General features: G+C 44.4%; 5 protein-coding genes across 5 annotated transcripts; 3 read left to right on the top strand and 2 right to left on the bottom strand.

Annotated features, from left to right (window-relative positions):
• Positions 1–6,753: 6,753 nt before the first annotated feature.
• On the top strand, positions 6,754–7,815 carry LOC308169983 (kelch domain-containing protein 10-like; the record flags this gene model as incomplete). Its single annotated transcript, XM_080544714.1, has 1 exon — positions 6,754–7,815. One exon carries the CDS (start codon positions 6,754–6,756, stop codon positions 7,813–7,815), a length of 1,062 nt encoding a protein of 353 aa, XP_080400840.1.
• Positions 7,816–8,366: 551 nt separating this feature from the next.
• Positions 8,367–11,411, top strand: LOC308169982 (neuroepithelial cell-transforming gene 1 protein-like; the record flags this gene model as incomplete). Its single annotated transcript, XM_080544713.1, has 8 exons — positions 8,367–8,477; positions 8,632–8,694; positions 9,539–9,635; positions 9,734–9,810; positions 9,912–10,169; positions 10,327–10,497; positions 10,618–10,804; positions 11,047–11,411. 8 exons carry the CDS (start codon positions 8,367–8,369, stop codon positions 11,409–11,411), a joined length of 1,329 nt encoding a protein of 442 aa, XP_080400839.1.
• A 3,117-nt stretch (positions 11,412–14,528) lies between these two features.
• On the bottom strand, positions 14,529–16,028 carry LOC308169981 (ankyrin repeat and SOCS box protein 13-like; the record flags this gene model as incomplete). Its single annotated transcript, XM_080544712.1, has 5 exons — positions 14,529–14,686; positions 14,823–15,014; positions 15,167–15,301; positions 15,468–15,618; positions 15,849–16,028. 5 exons carry the CDS (start codon positions 16,026–16,028, stop codon positions 14,529–14,531), a joined length of 816 nt encoding a protein of 271 aa, XP_080400838.1.
• Positions 16,029–20,145: 4,117 nt separating this feature from the next.
• On the bottom strand, positions 20,146–21,647 carry LOC308169980 (ankyrin repeat and SOCS box protein 13-like; the record flags this gene model as incomplete). Its single annotated transcript, XM_080544711.1, has 5 exons — positions 20,146–20,303; positions 20,440–20,631; positions 20,784–20,918; positions 21,085–21,235; positions 21,468–21,647. 5 exons carry the CDS (start codon positions 21,645–21,647, stop codon positions 20,146–20,148), a joined length of 816 nt encoding a protein of 271 aa, XP_080400837.1.
• A 1,708-nt stretch (positions 21,648–23,355) lies between these two features.
• On the top strand, positions 23,356–26,558 carry LOC308169979 (E3 ubiquitin/ISG15 ligase TRIM25-like; the record flags this gene model as incomplete). Its single annotated transcript, XM_080544710.1, has 6 exons — positions 23,356–23,561; positions 23,772–24,165; positions 25,290–25,523; positions 25,617–25,776; positions 25,872–25,931; positions 26,029–26,558. 6 exons carry the CDS (start codon positions 23,356–23,358, stop codon positions 26,556–26,558), a joined length of 1,584 nt encoding a protein of 527 aa, XP_080400836.1.
• Positions 26,559–26,629: the final 71 nt, after the last annotated feature.

The raw sequence follows: 26,629 nt of genomic DNA, 5'->3' as shown, positions 1-26,629 counted from the left end.
TCTGTCTAACGTCTCCTTCTCTCCTCACAGAACCTAAAAAAGCCATAAAGGAGAAGAAGAGGAAGGAAGAGGAAAGAGAGAGATGAGGAAGAGTTAGTAGTTTGGCGACCTTGGTAGATATCATAACTATAACTTCATAACTGTGTACGCATTGCTCCCAGGAACGGCAAAAGAAGTGACTTTTGCTGTGATATGATTGGACAATTTCTATTTTGGGGCGTGGCTTAGCGATCAGTCCATAGCACGTAATGTAGGAGGCCCATGACCCTGGGATAGACAGTAGGAGGGGGGTTGCATTGAAAATATTAGATCCTCTCCTTTACCATCTCATCCTAAACTGAGAGACAAACAATATCACACTATCATAAACTTTGTCGTTGCCCTTTAAAGCCAATCGAAGCGGGCCCAGGTTTGTAGACCTTGGCAGTTGGCAGATATCATAACTATAACTTCAGAACTGTGTACGCATTGCTCCCGGGAACGGCAGGATATGCAGAAGTTTGAAGATCACACTAATTGTTGTTAAAGGTTAAAGGTCACACACACACTGCACGAGCTCCTCTGGAGTCTCTGAAAAGCGTCGATGCAGTTTTACATCCTCTCCTGTATGACATCTAACATCTCTCATATATGACGGTGTCTTGGTCTAACTCTGTCCTCATGTTGCAGGGTGTCTTGGTCTAACTCTGTCCTCATGTTGCAGGGTGTCTTGGTCTAACTCTGTCCTCATATTGCAGGGTGTCTTGGTCTAACTCTGTCCTCATATTGCAGGGTGTCTTGGTCTAACTCTGTCCTCATGTTGCAGGGTGTCTTGGTCTAACTCTGTCCTCATATTGTGAATAATGTGTACAATGATAATAGAGGAAATTAAGATGGAGTCTAGGCAGGAGGAGGAGGCGAGAGAGAGAGAGGAGGAGGAGAGAAGGATGGGGGGGAGGAAGAAGTTAAAGACGGATGCGGAGGCCAGACACAAGGAAGAGGAGATCAGAATTCTGCGCAAAGGTCATATTACTTTACTCTGTCTGTCTGTCTGTCTATCTGTCTGTCTGTCTGTCTGTCTGTCTGCCTGTGTGCCTGTCTGTCTGCCTGCCTGTCTGCCTGTCAGCCTTTCTGTCTGCCTGTCAGCCTTTCTGTCTGTCTGTCTGTCTGCGTGTTTGCTTGTCTGTCTGCCTGTCTGTCTTTCTGTCCATCCATCCATCCATCTTTGCTATTGTTCTTCTCTCGTTCTCCCAGAACGTATCAAAGCCATGAGAGAACCACGGCAGGATATGAAGAAGTCCCTCACCTCGATGCACCAGCGGGCGCTCCTCAGGAGCTGGCTGGAGGACAGATGGAGGCGGGAGGTCGGGGAAGCAAAAGAGGTGGAGGTAGAGGAGGCCAGATGGATGGAGGAGGAGAAGAGAGTGATAGAGGTGGAGAAGAGAGAGAGAGAGGAGGAGGAGGAGAAGTTAAAGATGAACGAGGAGAAAAGAAGGATGGAGGAGGAGAAGAGAGTGATGGAGGAGGAGAAGATAAAGATGAACGAGGAGAAAAGAAGGATGGAGGAGGAGAAGAGAGTGATGAAGGAGGAGATAGAGGAGGAGAAGATAAAGATGAACGAGGAGAAAAGAAGGATGGAGGAGGAGAAGAGAGTGATGAAGGAGGAGAAGGAGGAGATAGAGGAGAAGATAAAGCTGATGAAGGAGGAGATAGAGGAGGAGAAGAAAAAGATGAATGAGGAGAAAGGAAGGATGGAGGAGGAGAAGAGAGTGATGGAGGAGGAGAAGATAAAGATGAACGAGGAGAAAAGAAGGATGGAGGAGGAGAAGAGAGTGATAAAGGAGGAGATAAAGATGATAGATGAGGAGAATGAGGAGATGGAGGAGGAGAAGATAAAGATGAACGAGGAGAAAAGATGGATGGAGGAGGAGAAGAGAGTGATGAAGCAGGAGAAGGAGGAGATAGAGGAGAAGATAAAGCTGATAGATGAGGAGAATGAGGAGATAGAGGAAGAGAGGATAAAGATGAACGAGGAGAAAAGACAGATGGAGGAGGAGAAAACAAGTATTGAGGAGAAGAACAGAAACATAGAGGAGGAGGAGGAGGAGGAGGAGGAGAAGGAGGAGGAGGAGAAGGAGGAGAAGGAGGAGAAGGAGGAGGAGGAGAAGGGGGAGGAGGAGAAGAAGGAGGAGACCCCAAAAAAAAATAAGTCATGGAGGAAGAAAATTAGGAAGTGGTTCAAACACAGTTCTTAATAAGGTAGTCCTTAACTTTACCCGACAAAACAAGGATGATGGCCAAAACAAGGATGATGACCCCATGACAAAACATGACAAAACAAGGATGATGACCCCATGACAAAACATGGCAAAACAAGGATGATGACCCCATGACAAAACATGGCAAAACAAGGATGATGACCCCATGACAAAACATGGCAAAACAAGGATGATGACCCCATGACAAAACATGGCAAAACAAGGATGATGACCCCATGACAAAACATGGCAAAACAAGGATGATGACCCCATGACAAAACATGGCAAAACAAGGATGATGACCCCATGACAAAACATGGCAAAACAAGGATGATGACCCCATAACAAAACAAGGATGATGGACAAAACAAGGATGATGACCCCATGGCTCAGAGCATACACTGTAATAAAACTTACCAAATAATTGATTGAAACCATTATTGTCCCCAATGGGGAAATTTTGTTGTCAAATAAAGTATGCATCATCCATTCATTTGTATTCAATGTTACTGTTGTTTAGAAGGTACTGCTATGGACTATTATGTTACTAAAGTTATTCCGTAAAAGGGAATTTGGAAACAGCTAGCGATCGTCAATAACAATATGACTTCACTTTTAATTGACATGTTTTTTCTCTTAAACTTGGGGTAGGCCACTCCGACTCCGACTCTGCACTGTAGTGCTGCCTTGATAGCGACTTTCACTGCTGTTTCAGACAGTGAGTTAATACTATATATACTAATATATAGTAAGTACTAGTAGTTCTCTGCACCAGCCTGCAGAAATGTCTTCCCGGCTGCCTCCAAGACACTCACAGCCCCATTGCCACATATTTCTCAGTGATAGCCTCTGACCCATTCAGCGAGGGAAAGGCTAGAAGGGAGTGAGAAGGCCTCATTGGTTAAAGGCGCCGCCTTCGCGCGCGCATGATGGCAGTGCGATCCCTCTGCTCTCCGTCTGACTGATGGGCTGCGAATTAGATTTTGTCACTTAAAGCCTCAGCAGGTCTGCAGCCCACAGCCTTTTTAATAGGCCAGGACCCTGGCACTGCTCCCATGGTATTCTGGGAACAAGAGCGGGGATCATTTTCACAATGCCCCCCCCCCCCCCCCCCACCTGACAGGAAACATTGAAGGGCTATGATGGGCCGGGGGGGGTGAGGAGGGGTGCCGGGGGGGTGAGGAGGGGGGGTATATAAAAGCCTGGTGTTTCAAAGGCCACTGGGACTGTCTTCCTTAAGATTTGGCGTCATACAATTCCCCCCACCTCCTGGGGAGACTCAAATTTACCGGCAGGCCCTGGAGACGTGTGTGAGAACATCTCACATTTGGTTTGCCGAGGGGGTCGGTTTGATGGATCGTTGTGACATTTCTCCTGGCTTGCAGTGCAAAGGGAAAATTCACGATGGGTGTTGCCAATCATTAGGTCTGTTTCACTCTAAGTATTCCCAGTGGGAATTCCCAAATGGACAATTTGGACAGTTAAATTAGCAGACGGGGCATACGGTGGCTGTTACGGCTGACAGTGACCCAAATAAACTAAATGGACCGAACTTAAGTGCTGCACAAAAGCCGCCGTAAAGACAACCAACATGAGAAAATGATCAGAGTCACGGAAAAAGGGTGTAAAAAGGATCATGTTTTAATGGGCCGGCCTCAAGCCTTCACAAAGAAACACTAAATCAACAGAACCTTTAGAATTATTATTAAATTAGAATTATTATTAAATTAGAACCTCCACGAACCCTGCCTGACGCTGTGTGGTCCAGCTCCTTCAGACGGTGAGCCAATGCTCTCAGAAGACCCACACAGGTCCAGAGAGACAACAACAAGGAGAACAGCAACAACAAACAAAAAAAATAGCAAAAATTAGACTGCAGGCTATACACCAAAATCATGGTAGAAGAAAAACATAACCTTTTTCCAGTGACTCTGAAGTTGTGGCAAAACAATAGTGATACCCTGACCACAATACAACACGCAGCACGAACTCTCAAACAATTAATTAATTCATTCCGGACGAGCAGTGACCCAAATAAACTGAACGGACCAAACTAAAGTGCGGCACAAAAGCCGTATACGTAAAGCCAACCACAACATAAGAAAATTATCAGTCACGGAAAGGCTGTAAAAAGGATCATGTTTTAATGGACCGCCCTCAAGCCTACCCAAAGAAACGCTAAATCAACAAAACCTCCACAAAAGGTTTATAAGCAAGAATAAGCAAAATAGGCATCTCCCACTACCGTAATAAGCTATGGCAGAGCGGATCAGGAACCAACAAAAGCAAATCGATACAAATGGTAAATGGACTGACTTATATAGCGCCTTTATACAAAGCTCTTTACAACGGCCTCTCATTCACCCATTCACGCACACATTCACACACCAATGGCGGCAAGCTACCATGCAAGGCGCCGGCCCGCTCACTGGGAGCAATTTGGGGTTCAGTGTCTTGTTCAGTGCCAAAGGACACTTCCACATGTGGCCAGCCGGGGCTCGAACCGCCGATCTGCCAACCTTGCAACCATTAGACGGCAGCTCTACCTCCTGGGCCACAGCCTCCCCAACGTGTGGTTATATGGACACAGGAGGTCGCTCACAACACAAATAGTGCCGTGAGCGTCATACGTTTTTCTCACAGGCACGTTCAGGTTGAATGTAGTTCACATGATTGAAATGAGAGCCTTCATGAATCAATCAAAAAAGGTTTACTTGCCGTGTACAATGACAATAATACATCTAAGAAGGGCAGGGGTACTGGGACTGAGCAGGGGGGGGGGGCTATAGCTTATCAGCTCATGAAGAACAGCAAGATGAAATACAGGACGTGTTTTAATATCAAGGTCTTTTAATGGAGACCAACTCCATATTAGAAAAAAAAGAAATCCCCTAAAATCCTTATATACTCTCAACTCAAAGCGTTTGTTGTAGCTATCACACATTATTTCTACCGAAGCTCTCATCGGTCGAAACGTGCTGTATTGCAACCTATAGATTACATAATAAAGTGAGGAGTTTTTCATCAAGACAGTAGTCAGGGTTTTGAATTTCAGAGGGATTTTATATGACAATTGCCTATGCGCTATGACAGGAAAAAGAGAATTTCCCTTGCCAGTCCCGTGCCTCTACTCTGAATGTGGTGTGACTGAGACAGGTACAGACCTATAATTGTGTATTCAGTAAGCCTATCAAATGACTCTGTGACTGAAGATTCACAATAACAGCTCAAAGAGGAACAAGTTGTTACACATATAGGCTTTAGAGGTGTCCCCTGTATCCAGCACTGAAGTTGAGGGGGGATGGCATCCCCCCTGAAATACAAACAGTCAAAATCATCCCCCTTCTAAAACTGCCATCCCCCCTTTCCATCCCTTATGCCATTTTATCAATGAACGTGGTATTACTGCTATTTCAACATTTGGTTTCACGCATATTTTGTAAAATACTATGGGCGAGGCAAGAGTCACTTCTCTTCAATTGTGCAATCAACTCCCCCGGCAACCTGCTCGGAAAATGGGCGTGGCCGGCAATCGTAAATGTGAAATGCATTCAATACTTCCGACCAGAAACCATAGGGTTGCCAGATTGTTTGGTGAAATTAGCCGTTTTAGACTGTGGTTAGGGTGGAAAATGTCATTCCCATCTGGCAACCCTGCTCGCCAATCAAGAAGCGAGCTGACTTCTTCTTTTCATTATTCGGCACTTTATTTGCACTGTCGCACATGGTTGTCTCGTACAGGTCAGTCAGGGTACTACGTTAGATAATAATAATATTAACTTTATTTGTATAGCGCTTTTCCTGCAAACGTTGCGGCTCAAAGTGCTTTAATCATTATATAATCTTAATTTAATTATTTTGTAATTTAGTTTAGTTTATTTATTTAGCACACAAGAGATTGTGCAAGGAGGGAACGAAGCCCAGAAGGCTTGTACATAGTTCCACTCCCGTCAATATTTATGTTTCAAATAAACATCAAGGAACACTTAATGCATGTCAATAAGAGAAAATAAACCACAAACAAAATCATATCCATAAAGGCAATATTAAAAGGATGGGTTCACGCGAGATTTCTGGCTTGGGGAACGAGACTAGAGAGTTTGGAGTCTGTCGTAACGAAAATCTTTATGTCAATGGGGTGCTGAAATGGGGAAATTGGCGCACACCACACACAACACGATCAAGGCTGTTCAATCCAAGATTTTGTTTCTTCATGTGTGGGGTCTGTCTCAGATAAGATCATATTTCTGTTAAGATATTGAAATTCCTTATGTGTGTACCCCGCTTAAGGAGCTGACCGTGGACTTCAGGAAGAAGCGGGGGGGGGGCGCGCTCTCTGATTGGTCCGTAGATGCACAGCCCGGGTGGCGCTCTCTGATTGGTCCGTAGATGCACAGCCCGGTCGTGCATTTTCCGAATGTTTTCGAGTGTTCATATTTGTCGTGTAATAGTAGGATTCTGTCTAGATTTTATGTAACGGTTATTTTTTTCCGGTTGACTTGGATCTGGGGAAACGATGGAGGACCAGCTGAATATATTCGAGAAGCTGTCAGAGAGGCCTCCTCTCCGAGTAGCAGGTCATCGTACTCCCCCCGCGGGGAGAGGCCACCGCTGCGTGGCAGACAACACCAACCTGTACGTGTTAGGAGGGTACAACGCCGACGGCGGCATGTTCAGGGAGATGTGGAGGTACCACTTCGCCACGAGCACCTGGCAACAGATCCGCACAGAGGGCTTCATGATGCCCACGGAGCCGTTAGCCGTTCTGCACGGCAACAACCTGTTCGTATTCGGAGGGTTCGACGTCCACGTCTTCAACGTAAAGTACAAGCGGTGGTCGCTGCTCAACTGCCGATGGAAGAAGCACGACAGAACAATATACTACGGACAGGCCATGGCCATCATTAACGGCTTCCTGTATGTGCTTGGACTAACCACATCGTGCAGGCTGCACAGGCTGGACCTGACCACCAGGGAGTGGATCGACCTCAAGCCCAACAACCCCCTGCCGGGGGAACGGTTACGGTACGCCTGTGAGATAGCACACGACGGACAGAGGATCTACATCCTGGGAGGGGGGACCTCCTGGACGGTCTACCCTCTGGACAAGATTGACGCCTACAATCTGGAGACCAACTCGTGGGAAGAGATCGCCACCAAGCCTCATGATGGAATCGGGTACCCGGCTCCTAGGAGATATCACAGGTGTGTGCAGATAAGGAACGACGTGTTCCTGTGCGGCGGGCACGACGGGGAGCTGATCCTGGCGGACCTGTGGAAGATGAACCTGCAGACGTTCCAGTGGACCAGACTGCCGGCGGTGATGCCGGAGCCCGCCTACCTCCACTGTGCTGCCGTCACCCCGGCTGGCTGCATGTACATCCACGGTGGCGTGGTGAACACCATCCACGGGAACACGCGGACTGGCTCCCTGTATAAGATCTGTCTGGTCGTGCCCAGCCTGCTGGAGCTGTGCTGGGAGCGGCTGCTGAAGGCCTACCCCCACCTGGCCCAGCTCTCCACCATGCAGCTGCTCAACCTCGGCCTCACACAGGAACTCATAGAGCGCTTGAAATAGGGGAACGGACGGACGGACGGACAGGGAGGGAGGGACGGACGGGATGGGAGGAGAGGAGAGGAGAGGTTGGAGGGAGGGAGGGAGGGATGGGAGGAGAGGAGAGGTTGGAGGGAGGAGAGGAGAGGAGAGGTTGGAGGGAGGGATGGGAGGAGAGGAGAGGTTGGAGGGAGGGAGGGATGGGAGGAGAGGTTGGAGGGAGGGAGGGAGGATGGGAGGAGAGGTTGGAGGGAGGGAGGGAGGGATGGGAGGAGAGGAGAGGTTGGAGGGAGGGAGGGAGGGAGGGATGGGAGGAGAGGAGAGGAGGGAGGGAGGGATGGGAGGAGAGGAGAGAAGACCATATGTTCACAGTGACCTCCTCTGCTCGTGTCCTCACCTTCATCTGAACTGAGAGACAAGGGAAAGCAGTTTGAAGCGTGGTGAATGCCTGCTGGGAATGAGTGTTCACATGTCCAGTATCGGTCCTTTCCATCCGTGCAGATGAGAAGAGGAAGGAAACTACATCGGACTATACAGCAGTACCACATACTCCCACAGGATGGCAGTGCATCCCTATGAGTCGACTAGAAACGCCCCCCAAACGCAGGAACAGCACTCTGTGGTCTGAGACACTGGATGTCCACCAGAAGAGCACCTTCTCCACAAAGGAGATCAAGAGACAGGAGGTAATGCAGTTTCAAATTCAACCCCTCATTATGAAAGATATTATCATGATGTGCAGAATGTGACGATCATAGTTTTTCATATTGATTGTAAGTTAACTGTTCTCTCAGATGACCCATAACCTCAATTCTTATGGACATGTTTTTTCCATCTCAGGCCATTTTTGAGCTAACCAGAGGAGAACACGATCTGATTGAAGACCTCCAACTTGCGCGGAAGGTACGTACCATACTGGAATGAGAAAGAAAAATACATATGGTTTTGTTGACTGTCTTGCACTCAAACATCTGCCTTGCATAGTCCCGTGGGCTGCTCCATTTAAACAACCAGCCAATTCTCATGATTGGGCATGGGACACAAGCTCAGGCTTGATCACCCTGTAGCTGGCCACCTTAGATGAGGGTGTCTAGTAAAGATGCACGATATTATCGGCACCGATATTTATCGAACAGTAAAAAAATGTATCGTTAAATTAGTCGTTAGACTAATCGGAAAAATAATCGCTAGATTAATCGTTAGAAAAATAGTCGTTTGGGACAGCCCTATCTATAACAGATTCTGTTTGTTAGAGGAAATAATAAATGAACATTTGAAGAGTCAGAAGTGTTCTCTTTGTTGTGTTAACAATAGTGATGTAAGTTAGATTTGGTGAGATCACTATGGAATATTAAATCATCAATCTTTGCTCACTACATAGCCTTTCTTACCTTCAGGTGTGCATGAACTACAGGTTATCAACTGTGAAATTATATCTGTTCTCATATCGGTTATCGGCCACGAGAAGCGGGTAAACATCGGTATCGGTATCGGTTGGGAAAAAATGCATATCGTGCATCCCTAGTGTCTAGTGTTGAAAGGCCGAAACACCACATGATTCAAAGGTACACTACTGATGATGTGTCCCGAAATTGACATCCTTCCCATGTCTGAGATACAGCTCCCATGCCACTCTCAACATCAAGACAAACCTCATGTGTGTACCATCCATTGGCACAACGGACAGTATAACATCACGTCCCGTGTTTCATGATTCTGAATTACCATTACCGTTACTTCTCTACAGGCATATCACGATCCCATGCTAAAGCTGTCAATCATGACAGAGGAGGAGTTGGCTCACATATTTGGGGATCTGGATGCATACATCCCACTGCATGAAGGTGGGCTTCTGACATATTCTCACAATCGCTGTAAGTACTGCCAACTCAAGGCAATTTGTTTCAGGCGGCTAATGATTGTGTGATTGTTTTTCCTACAGATTTGTTGGCTAAGCTTGCAAAGGGCACAGGCCCCAATGGGACAGTTGGCCTGATCGGACAGATAGTCATAGACTGGGTAGGTGTCTGACCTCTCTTGTGAAAGTTCTGTTGAATATGTGTAGAATGTGTGTTTCAGATCTATATCTTTATTGTTTCTTTGCCTCTCCGCATCCTTAGTTGCCTGGGCTGAACGCATACAAGGAATACTGCAGTAACCAGCTAGCAGCCAAGGCCCTGCTGGACCAGAAGAAGCAGGACCGCAGAGTGCAAGACTTCCTGCAGCGCTGCCTGGAATCACCCTTCAGTAGGAAGCTGGACCTCTGGAGCTTCCTGGACATTCCACGTTCGCGCCTGGTCAAATACCCCCTGCTGCTGAGGGAGATCCTGAGACACACCCCCCCAGAGCACCCAGACATACCAAGCCTGGAGAGAGCAGTATGTACACACACACACACAAACAAAAGAAACACTTTGTGGGGTTACACACTGTTATACTGAAATTCACATGCTAGATGCCAGTAGATACAGTATACACTGTAATACACTCATTGAAAGTCTTGAATGGTGAAAACATGAAATGCTGTGATTCCAGATTACCATTATTCAGGGAGTCCTGAATGATATCAACGTGAGGAAGGGTGAGTCGGACTGCCAGTACTACATTGATAAGATGGAGTACCTGGATGAGAAGCAGAAAGATCCTCTCATCGACAACTGCAAGAGCCTTCTATGTCATGGAGAGTTGCGTAACAAGAGTGGCTCTGTAAGCAACCGTTTCTAACTTCCAAGCGCATATGCAAGCCCAAAGCAGTACTACCTCCTCCACTACTTTCCTTAAAATCGTTCCAATATGCATTCTGACTGTTACTCTTATGTATGGCAGAAGCTGCATGTGTTCCTGTACTCTGAGCTGTTGGTCCTGACACGGCCAGTTACACGGAACGAGAGGAGCTGCTTCCAGGTGTACCGGCAGCCAATCCCAGTCAGAGACCTGGCTCTGGAAGACCTGCAGGACGGGGATATCCGCATGGGAGGCTCCTTCAGGGGGGCCTTCAGCAACGGGGAGAAAGGTGAGGATGTCTGCACTGCTCCACAGTACACACTGGGTATTATGGAGTCCCATCCTTTCAGGGAAAACATCAGAGTGATTCAATTACCGTAAAATAAAAAAAAATAAAAAAATGGGTGAATACTTAAGGGGCATGTAGTATAATTGTCAAATGCAGTATGTTTGGAGTTTTAGGAGAGACCATTTTACCCATTTCATTCATTGTGAATTCATTTTAAATGAAATTGTAAATTCTGTTCCCAGCTAAGAACGTGTTCCGTGTGAGCTCTCTAGACCCGTCCCACGGCCAATCCCACACTCTGCAGGTCAACGACGTTTTCCACAAGCAGCAGTGGCTCAACTGCCTGCGCAGTGCTATTGCCCAACACCAGGAGGCGCCACGCAGAGATCAGGGCGAAGCAAGAAGAGCCAGCAAGCGCCGCTCCTCCATAGTCTTTGACGTAATCGATGTGGAGGAGGAGGCAGACGAGAACTGCCCACAAGTGTCTGATCCCGGCCTTGGTCGTCAAGGCTCAAAAACAGACTTGTCACGCTCCTCTTCCAACAAAACCAAACTGGACAAGAAGGGAAGAGGTTCACTTGGGAAGAAGAAGGAGACTGATGTGTAGGCAATATAGCTGCGGTTCTTCAATTTGTGTTCATGTATACACCTGTGACTTGAAGTGCTTTTGCATGTTTAGCAGAATGTGTCAGTGGTAGTAATATAGCCATGTAGCAACTATGTAGAGCTCCTCCACTAACTTCCGTCCAGTCTGCTTGCTTCCACCTGTTATCAATGTAAAATAATTGTCCCAGAAAATGTGTACTTGGTTTACAAGGGAATGATGTGCCAATTTGACTGAAATGCAGTCACACAGTTGTGTGAATTTGTTTTATTTTTTACATGTTAAAATGACAAACTTTGTTTTTATATAAATAGCACTGTTTTAGCTCTTACAATATGTTGAGATTACTGAAACTGGAATTAGCCTAACTATATAATTCCTAATTCATAGGGGGTGGTTTTATTCTGGATTAGTCAAGGGCCATGCAGGCTTCAGTCATCTCCCTCATTTCATGCAGCACCTTCTGTTGGTCTTTTACATTTTACATATACATTACATTACATATTCAGGTGGATGTTACACTGCAGAATGTTCTGATAGAAATGTATTGTGTAGAACAGGTATGAATGTAGATGAGGGAATCATCTCCCCTCTATGAAAACATGTAAACATGTCAGCTGTAAGGTGTTTGTGGAGATGGAGGCGATAAAGGGAACAAGAATGTTGTGAGATGGTTTGGGTTGAGTGACAGTGAGAGGAGTAAGGTGCTGAATAGGGTCTCTTGAGGATAGGGCGTGGGATGAATTAACAGAAGGGTTAGTTATCTAACATGAGGTACGCTGTGTGTTAAGAGGGGAGAAAAATCACTGAACAGCTTAGTGGGGAAGGAAACAAGGCTGTATGTGATGTAAAAAGACTAGACATTGAAAATCAATAAAGAACAGTGCTTTGGATCTTAAGTACAAATCGTTTTTATTTCCAATGTGTGTATACTTAGCATTACTAATCCCACATTACATTAAAATACATTACTGAAATACATGGGCATTTGCAACAATAATGTTGCATGAATACAACACACATTATGTGCTAGAATTGATTGCCAGCTTACGCATGCAGTACCCTGCATAAGCATTAATGGACAGTGAAGGTTTTCTTCTTTTGGCTCCATACCACAAAAGTTTGGATTTTAAGTCACTTAGTATCCGGTTAAAGTACAGATTGTCAGCTTTTATTTGAGTGTATTTGTATACTTGTTTCATCATTTATAAACAATACTTTTTATACAGCGTCCCCTTATTTCAGGGCAACAAAAGTATCTGCATGGCTTTCTGATTAGTCAGATGTCTTCTGTTCCATGTTGTGCAGCCATAACACTGCATCCTAATTGCCCGTGAGTGAAAAAGATCCTACGTCAAACGGCTCTGCGACTGTCAAGCGCGTTAACGGTGGGTCAGTGGGTCAGTGGGCCACCGAGGCTAAAGTAGACTCTTGGCTGACTGTCCTGCCCCCTCGCTGGACCACCCTGTCTAGCCCCCGCACCACACACACACACACACACACGCAGCATTTTGTGTTTCAAAATGCTGATCTGATGGATCATATCAGGACAGTCTCTGTATTTTACAGCACGTTGACGCACGTGATTAAGTACATTAGGATGTGGTGTGGGTGCTGTAGTCGCAGAGGGAATCTTGGTAGGAATTTTGATAATCTCTTTCACAGCTGTATCTGATTTAACAAGAGACCAGGTTATGGTCATCCCACTCTGAACCTTGCCCTCTCGATCCCATCCCATCCCCTCCCCTTTTCCAATCCATTTCCTCTGACATCCTTCCTTACCTTACCACCGTAATCAACTCCTCCTTATCCACAGGATCTGTCCCGGCTGTCTTCAAAATAGCCAGAGTCAAGCCTCTCCTCAAGAAACCTACCCTTGACCCTTCCTCTGTCCACAACTACAGACGGTATCCCTTCTCTCCTTCCCTTCCAAAACCCTTGAACATGCTGCATCTAAACAACTGACTGACTATTTCCGGAAGATGGAACATCTGGACCTGCACCAATCGGGCTTCAAGGCTGGACACTCTACTGAGACTGTTCTCCTTGCTGTCACGGAGGCCCTCCACTCTAGTCAAGCTTCTTCCCTCTCCTCTGTTCTTATCCTCCTGGACTTGTCCACGGCCTTTGACACAGTCAACCACCAGATCCTTCTCTCCATCCTCTCAGAACTGGGCATCTCTGGCACCGCACACTCCTGGTTTGCTTCCTACCTCGCGGGTCGCTCCTACCAGGTGACTTGGAGAGAATCATTGTCTTCTCCACGAACCCTCACCACTGGGGTACCCCAGGGCTCTGTCCTAGGGCCTCTACTGTTCTCCCTCTATACCAAGACTCTTGGCTCAGTAATCTCCTCACATGGGTTCTCTTACCACAGCTATGCAGATGACACTCAACTCTTCCTGTACTTCCCCTCCTCTGACCTACATGTGGCACGTGTCTCTGCATGTCTCACTGACATCTCTACATGGATGTCGGCCCACCATCTCAAACTCAACCTTAACAAGATTGAGCTACTCTTCATCCCTGGGAAAGATTGCCCTCTCCAAGACTGGACTTAACATAGCAGTCAATCAGTGAAGAAACCACTCTAAGACCGTTCAGTGATAGTCCTGTTATTAGAATCACTGTTCAGTAATATTTAATATACACATTATTCAAAATAAAGTATTTCAATATTTACAAATAATTACAGTACACTTCTACAAGATTACTTAAAACATTCAGAATTCTGAAATATTTCAGTCTGACCTGGTGATTCGTGTGGCTGAATCATTGGACATACAACTTTCTCTACACATTTTCTACTACTTGATGAACAGTCTACAGACATATTCTGAAAGTCTATGTACCAAAAACAAGTCCCAGCTGATGATAAATCTGATGTTTTGCTGGCTATTTGCCACATCCTGTCATTTGACTTACTGGTAGTCACACTTGGTTGCAAAACTGAAAGCAGTTCTTACATGACAATAGAGAAAAAAAGCCAGTTATTCCAAAGTCAAGTCCAAGCCATACTGTAGCATAATGTAGACTTACACATCTGGCTTCCTCTGGTTTTTCCTGTGAATGTAAAAGCATTATCTCCAAGTGATCCTCAAATGTGAAGTGGAGGGCTTGTTAGAAGTAGGACAGCTCCACCGCTGGAGGTGGCATGTAGGAGAGGTAGCTGACGATGCGATTGGGTAACTCCAGTTTGGACAGAACCTCCAGAGATCTTCTGCCCAACGCCTTTCTCAGAGCCACCCTGATTATTTGTTGTAGACTGAGGGGTGTACCTGAGAAAGAAAGAAAACTGACTGATGAGCTGGATATCAAAAATATTCTGTGTATGTAAACAACTGCATTTTTCTATAGATGGGCTAATCCCATTTGTTCTACCCATGAAAGGATATGTTGTATGAATAAACTCACTTTCATAGAAATCTAGGCAGAGATTTGAGGGGGACCCTTGACTGGTGTAGTTGATAGGCTTTTTGCCGAGGTTATCCTTGGCATACACATTCCCTCCAAACTCCACCAGCAGATCAATCAGGTCAACATTTTTCACATTAGCTGCTTGATGTAGTGCCGTCTCATGTAGCTTGGCAGCCATCACATTTGCACCTTGAGAGGTTGAAAAGTTTGTGTGGATGAGAAGATCAGTAGTTGAACACAACATTATTTGAGAATGTATACCTGCATCAAGATGTTTTATTTTATTTTATAGTACTTAGGTAAAGTCAATGCAATAGTTTCTTAAAGAGAAAGGGGCCCACCTGCATTTAGGAGCAACTTGGCGCAGTCAAAGTGTTGTCTGCCACATGCTACATGTAGCGGCGTCCCAAAGTTACAGTCATGGGCCTCAATGAGAGCCCCCTCATCAATCATGACCTGAACGCAATCTGAATTACCTATTAATCACACACAAACACACAGTGAGTCACAGTTCAAGACACTTTGAAGGCTTGAGTGAATTATCCCGATGGCATGCGTGTCTTTATGTTGTGTGAAGTACTCAAGACTGCTGGCCCCCCCTAAATGATGAGGTTGTAATCAGAACAAGACAATGTGACATACCTCCCATGCAGGCCTCGTGGAGGGGTGAGAAGGTTATCAGTGGAGGGTTGACTTTGGCCCCGTATTCTATAAGCAGTTTCACACACTCAAAGCTTCCAGCAAAACAAGCTTCACAGAGTGGAGTACCACCATAAATGCAACGTACATTCACCTGTGTCACACACACACACACACACACACACACACACACACACACACACACACACACACACACCATGAACATGAACAATGCAGCTGCACACCAGTTAAAAATGCCAGATAGCTCTGCATGATACATTCTATAATATTTGTTTAAATGTTTATCAAATACAATTCAAACATCCTCAATCTCTCACACAGAAATAATGAAAGCAGCACACTGGCGTTCTGTAGCTCTCACACCTGTGCACCAGCGTCCAGGAGCAGTCTGACGCACTGGGTCTGGCCCCGCATGCAGGCCTCGTGGAGGGGGGTCATGGAGTTCTCAACCATGTTGACCGCTGCCCCGCCCTGGATGAGCTGCTGCAGCTGAAGCGAATTGCCATTAGCCGCCGCCTCGTGTACTTCTGAAGGGTCTGTCATTTTCAGTTGACCTGAAATGATCTCCATTGATAAATAAGTGAGTAACATTTTCTTATGTTGTTACCCCCCGATGAGGCACTTTTAACTGTTGGCCCACAGTAAAGAGGTAAGAACACTCAGTATGACACCCCTCATGATTTAAACTCACTTTACTCATATTCTAGAAGTGTTGCTGGGTACAATGTGTTTAGCCATGGGAAATGATTTATGTACAGTCCATTATATGTCCCTATGCAATGCAGCAGTCTTTCATCACGGTAATTAGGCTATTAAAACCCTTAAAAACACAAATAATAGGCTACATTGAGAAGATTAAATGTTTATTACAATATAGTTATTTGTGTTTTTTTAAAATATAGGCCTATACATACACTAGACTAGAGCTAAGTGGGCGGAGGTCCACTGTTGTTCACAGAACACTTCTGATACACTGTCTGCCCCCCGCCTGTTCTTCCGTTTTGACATCAAACAAGCCCGCTATTAAATATTATATTATATGTTTGACAGACTCTAATCTGGCCTTAACGTGGAGTCTGTCGCCGAGGGATACAAAACAAAAGCTAAACACTGACCAATGTTTACAAAAGCTAAACACTGACCTAATTCTGGGTTCATTGAAATCTTCAATAATAGAGACACAGAAACACACCAATCCCTTCAAATGTCGACGGTCGAGTTCGAGTAATCTCAATTTAATATTGTGTCCTCTCGACTTTGTCCCCGAGAATAAGGTGATGACTTTTAAGACGCAAAGATTACCAAGGTAACTAGCTACGCGAATAGCCTAGGTGCACAAGATGGCGTCGTTTGACTTCCCGCGTGCGTCTACTGATGTAAGAACTTCCGGCCTGGTTTGTTGTTACAGAAAGAGATGGCTTTTTACACTCGCTGTTTACAGGATCTCCCAAAAAATCACGGTCGACAATGACTGTGTAAACATAACAATTTAAATGTCACGAAAATGCGAAGCAAACCATCTGGTGGAGTCAGGTTACCATTTCACCTGAGCATTCCTTGGGACTAACAACTCTCCTAAACTGGCTAACTGTTTCATTCATTGTAAAAAAAACAAATAGGTGATCCATACTGCACTACTACCATGCTACTTACTAAGGGCTCTGTGGATGCCCTTTTTTTTATTTTTACAATGAACAGAATATTTTATGCACCTGCAGTACCAGATAACTGTGTGTGTGAGTGGTGTTATCGTAAATGATGTTTAAGCCTAACTATTCTGGTGGGTACATGCAAGTGGTAGTTTACTTTCTGTAAAGATAAAATTATAGTATTGTAAAGAAGTTTACATGTAAATGAAGGCCATGGTATACATGATATGAAGCACCAGGAGACATGAGTGAGTTAAAAATATATATATTTTTATTGTAAATCACCTCTAGACCAGCCTTTCTCAACTCCAGTCCTCGGGACCAGAAGATTTTTGTTGTAACCAGGAACTCACACACCTGACTTCACTAATCAAGGGCTTTTCTGATGGTTTAATTGGTTCAGTCATTAAATCAGGTGTTCAATCTGGACTGGATTTAGTTCCTGACCAGGAACTCACACACCTGATTTAATGACTGAACCAACCAAACCATCAGAAAAGCCCTTGATTAGTGAAGTCAGGTGTGTGAGTTCCTGGTTACAACAAATCTTCTGGCAAGTGGGTCTCGAGGACTGGAGTTGAGAAAGGCTGCCTAGACCATGAATTCATGTATATTTTGAAGTGAGGATTGCAGGCCAGGTTGGGAAGGTTGAAGGCCAGGTTTCCATCACTGTGTGGGAAATAGGAAATAGGAACAGCTCGTCAACAGGTTCAAGTTTCTGTCAATAAAGAAAAACAGACATCATGTTCTCATATTCTCTATATCAAATTGTGGAATGCACTGCCAGTTTACATTAGGAATGCAACCTCAGCAAATATGTTCAAGTCAAGACTAAAACCCCATCTTTTTAATATTGCCTTTAAATGACTAAATAACAAAAGTATGATTATATAATGATTGGAGCACTTTGAGCTGCAACGTTTGCAGGAAAAGCGCTATACAAATAAAAAGTTATTATTATTGTTATTATACTTAGACGATCCACAACAGAACAGCAGCTGATATAACCAAACTATAACGGCCAACATGTTGTAATTTAACAGTTTTTAAAATGATGTCCAGTTCAAAGAAGAAAACATACCGTTGCTCTTAAAGGAACAGGCTCCTCAGGGTCAGTAGAGGATACCTTAGCCCGGTACCCTTAGCATGTGGGAGGGGCTTAGACAGTTAGGGGGAGTGGCTTATGTCAATGTGGGAGGGGCTTAGACAGTTAGGGGGAGTGGCCTGTATCAAAGTGTGTGTGGCCTGTATCAAAGTGGGTGTGGCTTAGAGTGTCTGTGGTTAGAGTGTCTGTGGTTAGAGTGTCTGTGGTTTGAGTGTCTGTGGTTAGAGTGTCTGTGGTCAGACTGTCTGTGGTTAAAGTGTCTGTGGTTAGTGTGTCTGTGGTTAGAGTAACATCCCGTCAGAGAAGTTTCACTCGTCTGGCCATCTTAACCTTGTCTCCTCGTTCGACCTTACTTTTTCCCATTCTCCTCTGACTCATAAGGCGGGCAAACAGCTTGTCTTCACCAGATCCTCCCATACATCCAACCGTACTGTTACCCCTCTTTCAGTTTCTGACCATCATTTTGTATCCTCCCTTCCCCTCATATCCACCCAGTCAGACTACCCATACTGTATCAATTTGTCGCAACCTGTGAACCCTCTCCCTCACCTCTCTATCTTCCTCTGTCTTATCCTCCCTCCCAAAGGATGAGGACAGGAGGCTGCATCAGTAGATAGAAGGTAGGGTCCCCTAGAGATGAACTCAAAACGTAGTCTGGCTTTTTCATGTCAGTTTTGGAGCAGTGGCTTCTTCCTTGCTGAGCAAGTTTTTCAATCGCCGCATTTGTTATGGATACGAGTGCTCCGGTGTCTTGCTGGTAGTCAAATGTATTTATTTATATATACAGCATATGAATGAATGAATCATTCATATGGATGTTATGTGCCTGTTACCTGCCGCTTTCAGTTCTAGTAGATTAGATCTCGCAACCAGGGAAACGCCGACATGTGTTAAAGGGAGCAAGACGTGAATCTACCAGCATTTGACTGCCGCTGGACTGAGGAACAGCATAGGCACAGGACATCGCCATAATAGCAATTTTTTTGTTATGCTTGTTGTAAATAAAAGTTCTGTGATGCATTGAAATGACATTAAACTAAGATAATACGATGGTTAGCATAATTATTCTAATCTTTATTAATAAGTTATTACAGAAACAGTAAGTGACTTTTTCCGAGAGCGAAATCTGTTGTGGTATTTAAAGATGGCGGTTAGAGAAGAAATCTATGAACATGGGATGATGATTTCCATTGACCAATCAACGGTGTGCAGCGTCACACGTCACACGCAGCCTGGCAAAAAAGTACCTTTCCCCAACTTTCGCTACCCATCCCGAACAAGAACTATTTTACCGTGCCGTGCTGACCCGAGCCGACAAATGGAAAAGCGCCAAAGAACAGGGCCAGCCTGGGCTGACCCGGGCTGGCCCTGTAGTGGAAAAGCGCCATTGATGAACAGTCTACAGCCATATTCTGAAAGTCTATGTACCAAAAACAAGTCCCAGCTGATGATAACTCTAACCCACCGTATCTGATGTTTTGCTGGCTATTTGCCACATCCTGTCATTTGACTTACTGGTAGTCACACTTGGTTGCAAAACTGAAAGCAGTTCTTACATGACCATAGAGATCTGCTGAAAAAAAAGCCAGTTATTCCAAAGTCAAGTCCAAGCCATACTGTAGCATACTGTAGACTTACACATCTGGCTTCCTCTGGTTCTTCCTGTGAATGTAAAAGCATTCTAATAATAATAATAACTTTATTTTATATAGCTTTACAAGTTTAAAAGTGCTTTACAAGTACAATAGGTAAAAAACAACACATTTTAAACAATATAAAAACAGCTATTTCAATTTAAAAAACACACAATTTCGCACCACAAATATAATAGGTAAAAACAAACAATTTTAAACAAATGTATTATTATTATCTCCAAGTGATCCTCAAATGTGAAGTGGAGGGCTTGTTAGAAGTAGGACAGCTCCACCGCTGGAGGTGGCATGTAGGAGAGGTAGCTGACGATGCGATTGGGTAACTCCAGTTTGGACAGAACCTCCAGAGATCTTCTGCCCAACGCCTTTCTCAGAGCCAGCCTGCTTATTTGTTGTAGACTGAGGGGTGTACCTGAGAAAGAAAGAAAACTGACTGATGAGCTGGATATCAAAAATATTCTGTGTATGTAAACAACTGCATTTTTCTATAGATGGGCTAATCCCATTTGTTCTACCCATGAAAGGATATGTTGTATGAATAAACTCACTTTCATAGAAATCTAGGCAGAGATTTGAGGGGGACCCTTGACTGGTGTAGTTGATAGGCTTTTTGCCGAGGTCATTCTTGGCATACACATTCCCTCCAAACTCCACCAGCAGATCAATCAGGTCAACATTTTTCACTGCGTGATGTAGTGCCGTCTCATGTAGCTCATCACTGGCAGCCATCACATTTGCACCTTGAGAGGTTGAAAAGTTTGTGTGGATGAGAAGATCAGTAGTTGAACACAACATTATTTGAGAATTTATACCTGCATCAAGATGTTTTATTTTATTTTATAGTACTTAGGTAAAGTCAATGCAATAGTTTCTTAAAGAGAAAGGGGCCCACCTGCATTTAGGAGCAACTTGACGCAGTCAAAGTGTTGTTCGCCACATGCTACATGTAGCGGCGTCCCAAAGTGACAGTCATGGGCCTCAATGAGAGCCCCCTCATCAATCATGACCTGAACGCAATCTGAATTACCTATTAATCACACACAAACACACAGTCAGTCACTGTTCAAGACACTTTGAAGGCTTGAGTGAATTATCCCGATGGCATGCGTGTCTTTATGTTGTGTGAAGTACTCAAGACTGCTGGCCCCCGCTAAATGATGAGGTTGTAATCAGAACAAGACAATGTGACATACCTCCCATGCAGGCCTCGTGGAGGGGTGAGAAGGTTAACAGTGGAGGGTTGACTTCGGCCCCGTGTTCTATAAGCAGTTTCACACACTCAAAGCTTCCAGCAAAACAAGCTTCACAGAGTGGAGTACTACCACCAATGCAACGTGCATTCACCTGTGTCACACACACACACACACACACACACACACACACACACACACACACACACACACACACACCATGAACATGAACAATGCAGCTGCACACCAGTTAAAAATGCCAGATAGCTCTGCATGATACATTCTATAATATGTGTTTAAATGTTTATCAAATACAATTCAAACATCCTCAATCTCTCACACAGAAATAATGAAAGCAGCACACTGGCGTTCTGTAGCTCTCACACCTGTGCACCAGCGTCCAGGAGCAGTCTGACGCACTGGGTCTGGCCCTGCATGCAGGCCTTGTGGAGGGGGGTCATGGAGTTCTCAACCATGTTGACCGCTGCCCCGCCCTGGATGAGCTGCTGCAGCTGAAGCGAATTGCCATTAGCCGCCGCCTCGTGTACTTCTGAAGGGTCTGTCATTTTCAGTTGACCTGAAATGATCTCCATTGATAAATAAGTGAGTAACATTTTCTTATGTTGTTACCCCCCGATGAGGCACTTTTAACTGTTGGCCCACAGTAAAGAGGTAAGAACACTCAGTATGACACCCCTCATGATTTAAACTCACTTTACTCATATTCTAGAAGTGTTGCTGGGTACAATGTGTTTAGCCATGGGAAATGATTCATGTACAGTCCATTATATGTCCCTATGCAATGCAGCAGTCTTTCATCACGGTAATTAGGATATTAAAACCCTTAAAAACACAAATAATAGGCTACATTGAGAAGATTAAATGTTTATTACAATAGTTATTTGTGTTTTTTTAAATATAGGCCTATACATACACTAGACTAGAGCTAAGTGGGCGGAGGTCCACTGTTGTTCACAGAACACTTCTGATACACTGTCTGCCCCCCGCCTGTTCTTCCGTTTTGACATCAAACAAGCCCGCTATTATATATTATATTATATGTTTGACAGACTCTAATCTGGCCTTAATGTGGAGAGTCTGTCGCCGAGGGATACAAAACAAAAGCTAAACACTGACCAATGTTTACAAAAGCTAAACACTGACCTAATTCTGGGTTCATTGAAATCTTCAATAATAGAGACACACAAACTCACCAATCCCTTCAAATATCGACGGTCGAGTTCGAGTAATCTCAATTTAATATTGTGTCCTCTCGACTTGTCCCCGAGAATAAGGTGATGACTTTTAAGACGCAAAGATTGCCAGGGTAACTAGCTACGCGAATAGCCTAGGTGCACAAGATGGCGTCGTTTGACGTCCCGCGTGCGTCTACTGATGTAAGAACTTCCGGTCTGGTTTGTTGTTACAGAAAGAGATGGCTTTTTACACTCGCTGTTTACAGGATCTCCCAAAAAAATCACGGTCGACAATGACTGTGTAAACATAACAATTTAAATGTCACGAAAATGCGAAGCAAACCATCTGGTGGAGTCAGGTTACCATTTCACCTGAGCATTCCTTGGGACTAACAACTCTCCTAAACTGGCTAACTGTTTCATTCATTGTAAAAAACAAATAGGGGATCCATACTGCACTACTACCATGCTACTTACCAAGGGCTCTGTGGATGCCCTTTTTATTTTTTTATTTTTTTTATTTTTTACAATGAACAGAATATTTTATGCACCTGCAGTACCAGATAACTGGGTGTGTGAGTGGTGTTATCGTAAATGATGTTTAAGCCTAACTATTCTGGTGGGTACATGCAAGTGGTAGTTTACTTTCTGTAAAGATAAAATTATAGTATTGTAAAGAAGTTTACATGTAAATGAAGGCCATGGTATACATGATATGAAGCACCAGGAGACATGAGTGAGTTAAATATATATATATATATATATATATTTGTATTGTAAATCACCTCTAGACCAGCCTTTCTCAACTCCAGTCCTCGGGACCAGAAGATTTTTGTTGTAACCAGGAACTCACACACCTGACTTCACTAATCAAGGGCTTTTCTGATGGTTTGATTGGTTCAGTCATTAAATCTAATGTCTTAAAGTTAACTAGTTCTTTATTTTCACTTCCTGCACCACCACTTTGAATTTCACGAGAAGTCACGTGACTGAAACCAAAGCTATTTCAAGGAAAACGAAACTTAACTTTCTCTCTGCTGTTGTTGTTCAGCCGTGCTGCATTGCTGTGTCTGTCAAGATGGCAGAGTCAAAGGACCAAGTCGATATATTCTTTTGCTCAATATGCTTGGATGTACTAAAGGATCCGGTTACTATTCATTGTGGACATAGCTACTGTATGACTTGTATTAATGACTGCTGGGATCAGGATGATCTGAAACAGAAAGGTGTCTACAGCTGCCCTCAGTGCAGACAGACCTTCACCACCAGACCTGTTCTGAACAGGTATGAATTTGAATGTTGTCAGCTACAAAGCAGCGCATGACTTGTCAAATGGCTTTGCATTAGGTACATGAAAATGAAAATGCAAATCATTAGAATTGCATTTGAATTTGAATATTGTCTGAAAGAATGCATGCAAAAGTGGAACATGCAATTGCAATCTCATATCGCATTAGCATTTGAATTAAGTCAGCTATATGCTTCCATAAACAGGAGCACCGTGCTGACGGAAGCCGTGGCCAAACTAAACATAAGAGGATCCATCCAACACGTTCCTCCAGCTCAATGTTACGCTGATGAATCTGGAGATGTTGAGTGTGACGCCTGCTGCACTGGGAGGAAACTCAAAGCCGTCAAGTCCTGTCTGACATGCCTGGTGTCTTACTGCCACACTCACCTCCAGCCTCACTATGAGTCGCCGGCGTTTAAGAAGCACACGGTGGTCGAACCCACCGCCCAGCTCCAGGAGAAGATCTGCTCTCAGCACAACAAACTGCTGGAGGTTTACTGCTCCACCGATCAGCAGTGTATCTGTCTGCTGTGTCTGATGGATGAACACAAAGGCCATGATACAGTCTCAGTGGCAGCCAAAAGGACTGATAGACAGGTATGTATGGAGTCCTTTACAAATGACTCTAACAATCTTACATAGCCTATTTTTATTTTTATTTTTAATACTGTAACAAATAATAGTGAAATGAAGTAGCACTTCAATCTCGTATTTTGGGGAACCTGAAGCCTATATATTATTAATTCAGTAGTGTATAAGCCCAAAGCTAACACCTTTTATTTAGGACTCACATTTTTCAGTGCCTCCTTTCTGACAAGAACAGCATGACTGTAGATTAAACCAGTGGAATGTGATTTGCAGAAGCAGATGGTTGGGATACAGAGGGAATTCCAACAGAGTATCCAGAAGAGAGAGACAGAGCTACAGGAGCTAAGACAGGCTGTAAATACTCTTGTGGTGAGTATTGTGCATTTATTATAACATACTCACCGGCCACTTTATTAGGTACACCTTTTCAACTGCTCGTAAACGCAAATATCTAATCAGCCAATCATGTGGCAGCAACTCAGTGCATTTAGGCATGTAGACATGGTCAAGGCGATCTGCTGAAGCATCACAATGGGAAAGAAAGGTGATTTAAGTGACTTTGAACGTGGCATGGGTGTTGGTGCCAGACAGGCTGTTTTGAGTATTTCAGAAAGTGCTGATCTACTGGGATTTTGCCGCAATAACCATCTCTAGGGGTAACAGAGAAGGGTCAGAAAAAGAAAATATCCAGTGATCGGCAGTTCTCTAGGCGAAAAAGGTGGTGGTGTAATGGTGTGGGGGATATTTTCTTTGCACAAACCTTCAGCAACTGCTTTAATGTTTATATGGACGAAAATCTCTGAGGAATGTTTCCAGCACCTTGTTGAATCTATGCCACGAAGGATTATGGCAGTTCAGAAGGCAAAATAGGGGGTCCAACCCGGTACTAGCAAGGTGTACCTAATAAAGTGTCTGGTGAGTGTATTTCATGATAATACTAATACTGTTGTCATTTTACATTAAAAAAACAACAAGAACATACAGTACAGCAGCATAACACTAGGATACTAGTCATACCTCACTATAATAAAAAATAACAATAGTTGTACCTTGTCCAAGCTTGGCTGATTGGAGTTAGCGTTAGTTAGTTCTAGATAGTCATCCGGACCCGCCTCTTTTCTCGACCCCTACAGTGCTCTGCACAGCTGACAGTGGATGAGAGTGAGAAGATATTTACTACACTGATCCGCACCATTGAGAGAAAGCGCTCAGAGGTGAAGGAGCAAATCAGAGCCCAGGAAAAGACTGCAGTGAAACGGGCCAAAGGACTTCTGGAGCAGCTAGAGCAAGAGGTTGCAGAGCTGAAGAAGAGAGAGGCTGAACTGGAGCAGTTCTCACAAACTGAGGATCACGTCCATTTTCTCCAGGTGAAATCACTCGCTCTGTGTTTACATAATGAGGCTGTAGTTCCCTCCTTCTGTCTCTACTACACCACCTCTGTTGTCTGTTTTACACTGCAGAGTTTCCAGTCTCTCTGTGTCCCGCCTGGATCTGGGGCCATACCCGGCATCGCCATCAATAACCCACACACTTTTGACCATGTGAAGAAATTAGTCTCTGGACTGAAAGTGCGACTGGACGATATCTTCAATGAAGAAACTATCAAGATATCGGAGAAGGGTATGTCAAAGAGTGCTTGTTTATAGAAATCATATATTTTTAAAATTGTATACAAAAACTCTGACGTGTACATGTATCTCTGTCTGTCTTTATAGTGACGCAAGTCAAAATTGTTCTACCTCTTAAGCCGAGGACCAGAGAGGAGTTCTTAGAATGTGAGTAACAGTAGGTTTCTTCATTTTCACATACACAAATAAACCATTCAATCTGTATAAACACATACAAACCCCCCCGCCCCCCAAACTCCCTCAGATCCCTGTCAACTCACATTGGATCCCAACACTGCATGTGGAACACTGTGCTTGTCTGAGGAGAACAGGAAGGTGTCATGGAGTGAAGGGGAGACCTATGCTGATCATCCTGAGAGATTTACCCATGTCGACCAAGTGCTGTGTAGAGAGGGTTTGTCTGGAAAATGCTACTGGGATGTTGAGTTGCGTGGCTGGGTTGCTTTAGCAGTGTCATATGATGCTATATGGAGGAAAGGAGAGGGTAATAAAAGTAGGTTCGGATATAGTGATCAATCCTGGAGTTTGGAGTGTTCTCCCACCAATTGCTTTTTCCTCCATGATAATATTAGGACTAAGATACGGTCCTCTCGCCCCTCCAGGGTAGGAGTGTGCCTGGATCACATGGCAGGTACTCTGTCCTATTATAGCATCTCTAAAAAAGTGACCCTCCTCCACAAAGTCCAGACCACATTCACTCAGCCCCTGTATCCTGGGTTTAGACTGGGTTTGGAGTCATCTGTGAGGATAGTTGCTCCTGGTGGTCAGCATTGAAATTGATTGAGAACACCGATCATCGTCTGTCCATCAGTGATCAGTAATCAAGTAAATCAGACAACATAAGA

The sequence above is a fragment of the Nansenia antarctica genome, assembly GCF_963989245.1.
Source record: "Nansenia antarctica genome assembly, chromosome: 14".
Taxonomy (NCBI): domain Eukaryota; kingdom Metazoa; phylum Chordata; class Actinopteri; order Argentiniformes; family Microstomatidae; genus Nansenia; species Nansenia antarctica.
The sequence above is the reverse complement of the archived record's forward strand: the minus strand, read 5'-3'. Positions and strand labels throughout refer to the sequence as shown.